General features: G+C 23.6%; 1 protein-coding gene across 1 annotated transcript; it reads right to left on the bottom strand.

Annotated features, from left to right (window-relative positions):
- Positions 1-759: 759 nt before the first annotated feature.
- Positions 760-3199, bottom strand: PGSY75_0035000 (putative exported protein; the record flags this gene model as incomplete). The annotated part of the gene is made up of 1 exon (XM_018783477.1): positions 760-3199. A coding segment is annotated over one exon (2440 nt), but the record flags the coding sequence as incomplete, so codon positions are not given.

Raw genomic sequence — 3199 nt, 5'->3', positions numbered from 1 at the left:
ACAAAATTTTATATATATACCGGTATGTATAAACATAAACTTGTTTACTATAAACAATTAATTATTTTATAATAACATATTTACCCTTTATATTAATATATTTGCTGGTTTTTTTATTTCATTTATTATCACATTTCTTAATATTATATGAAATTCATTCATTTTATATATATATATATATATAACTTATTTGAAATATATTTATGAATATTACATATTCATGAAAAATATATACATAACAGAATACTTAGAAGAAAGCTGTATGTAATAACCAATATATATTTTTTCCTATTGAGAAATTATTAAAAATTATATACGTGCTATAATTTTTAAAACTAGAAAAAAAAAAAAAAAAATTTTTAAAAAGAAACTTAAATATAAAATAAGTTTTAATTTTTTTTTTTTTTTTAAATATAAAAAAAAAAATTCTTTACAGAATATGGTAGAAACAAAAAATGTACGAAAACAAATATTCCTTCCTGTGAACAAATATATATTAATTATTAATAAAAATAAATATAAAATATTAAACTTTAAATATTTCATATATAAAATATAAAAATTTGTATAACAAAATGTATCTTAAATAGTATAATACATAAAAGAAAAAATAAAATAAAATAAAATAATAATTAAAAATGAATATTAAAAAAAATATTTTTTTATTTACTGTTTTAATAAAATACATTTTAACAGATTATTTATATTATTCTAGTCTATATATTTATTCATAAATAACATTTTTTTATTTTTACTACTTCATCTTAATGGTTGTACTACATGTCTATTTGGATTAGGTCTATTCATTTGGTTAAGATCTTTTCCACTATATTTTGAATAAATATTTTTTACTGGCGATTTATTTACTGTATTTTGTACTGGGTTTTTATTTTGTATATTTTTCTGAGATGGTTTATTTTGTATATTTTGCTGAGATGGTTTATTTTGTATATTTTGTTGAGGTTTGTTTTGCGAATTTTGTTGCGGTGCTTTATTTTGTGCATTTTGTTGAGGTGATTTATTTTGCGCATTTTGTTGAGGTGATTTATTTTGCGCATTTTGTTGAGGTAGTTTATTTTGCGCATTTGGTTGATATGTTTTGTTTTGTGCATTTGATTGATATGTTTTGTTTTGTGCATTTTGTTGATGTTTATTTTGTACATTTTGTGTATTTTTCTGTGGTGTTTTACTTGTAATATTTTTTTGAGGTACTTTTCCTACTACATTTACTGTATCGATTTTCTCTTTCACTGTTTGTTGAATTGATTTAAACACAGTGCTATTTTTTATATTCCTTTTTTTCCCTCCCTTATTTTGAGATTTATTTGTATTCCTAACAGCCTTCGTTATATATTTTATACCTTTAATTTTAAAATATTTGTTTTTAAATGCATTGATCCTTTTATCCCTTACAAATAATAAACCTGGAAATGCCAATGAAATAAATGCACATGCTCCAGCTATTAGATAGATAGCTGTACCAATTCCAGATGCCGCAGTTACAATGGTACTAGCCACTATTCCAATAGTTATAATAAGGACGACAATTAATCCAAATGGTACCAACATAGTTTTACTTAATATAGAACTTATACGGTGTGTTTCCATAAAATCCTTAAACATAGGTTTCATAATAGAACTATATTCTTTTTGTTTACTATATTTATCAATAACTGTATATATATCACTTTGATGAAACTTATCCATTTCATCAAAATATAAATTCATAAGTTCTATCATTCTATATTTTCTTGTTAAATCTTCATCTGCATCTTCATATTCTGCTTTCAAAATATCTTTTATTGTACTTTCAATAAATTTTGACTTTATATGAGGAATTTGTATTTTGAATTTATCTTCAACACTATTAATTTTTATTTTATCTAATTGGTTTAAACCTTCCTTTTGTTCTTCATCTCGTTTTAAAGGTTCTTTAGGTTTTGATTCGTCTTTTTTTAACAAATCTGTTGGTTTTACTTCCTCTTTTTTTAAAGGATCTTGTACTATTATTTTATCTCTCCCCAAATTATCTTGTACTATTATTTCATCCCTTTTTAATGTATTTGGAGATTTTCTTTCTTCTCTTTTAAAAGAATCTTCTATTATTATTTTATCTCGTCTTAAAGTATCTTGTGGTTTTATAGAATCTTCTTTAAATGCATCTTGTACCATTTTTTCGTGCCTTTTTAAAATATCTTGTGCTTTTATAACATCTGCTTTAAGTGTATCTTGTATTATTATTTCTTCACTTTTTAAATTACCTTGCCTTTGTGTTACATCTCTTTTTAAAGGATCGTATGGTTTTCTTTCGTCTTTTCTTAAATTATCTTGCATTTGTGTTACATCTCTTTTTAAAGGATCATATGGTTTTCTTTCGTCTTTTCTTAAATTATCTTGCATTTGTGTTACATCTCTTTTTAAAGGATCATATGGTTTTCTTTCGTCTTTTCTTAAATTATCTCGTGTTTGTGTTACATCTCTTTTTAAAGGATCATATGGTTTACTTTCGTCTCTTCTTAAATTATCTCGTGTTTGTGTTACATCTCTTTTTAAGGGATCATATGGTTTACTTTCGTCTTTCCTTAAATTAACCTCTGGTTTAATCATATCCTTTTTAAAAGGATCATATGGTTTTCTTTCTTCTTTTCTTAAATTATCTTCTGGTTTAACCATATTCTTTTTAAAAAGATCATAAGATTTTATTTCATTTTTTTTTAATGAGTCTATTTTCTTTTGTGCATGTGTTGCGAATGGATATTTTTGAGTTGTTTTAATTTCTAATGGTTTCTTTTCTATGGATTCCATTTTTAGTTGTTTACTTTCTTTTTTTTCTTCTATTTTTTCTTCTTCATCTTCATATAATTCATCTTCTGAATATTCTACCTCTTCATCATCATCTACCTCAACTTCAACTACTTCATATTCTACTTCTTCATTATCATCCACCTCAATTTCAACTAATTCATATTCTACTTCTTCATCTTCATCTACTTCAATTTCTACATATTCCACTTCTTCATCCTCATCAACTTCAATTTCTTCATATTCTAAAACTTCCTCTTGTTCTTCCTTTTGTTTTTCTTGAATTTTTATTTCCTTCTTTTCTGTTATGTTTGTTTTTAAAAATCCTCTTTCTATCAATTTTTTTGTTATAGGATCATTATCTAGTTTATTACGTAACAAATTTTGTTGTCTTCCT

Source organism: Plasmodium gaboni (genome assembly GCF_001602025.1).
Source record: "Plasmodium gaboni strain SY75 chromosome Unknown, whole genome shotgun sequence".
Lineage (NCBI taxonomy): Eukaryota > Apicomplexa > Aconoidasida > Haemosporida > Plasmodiidae > Plasmodium > Plasmodium gaboni.
This window is presented reverse-complemented; position numbering and strand designations above follow the sequence as displayed.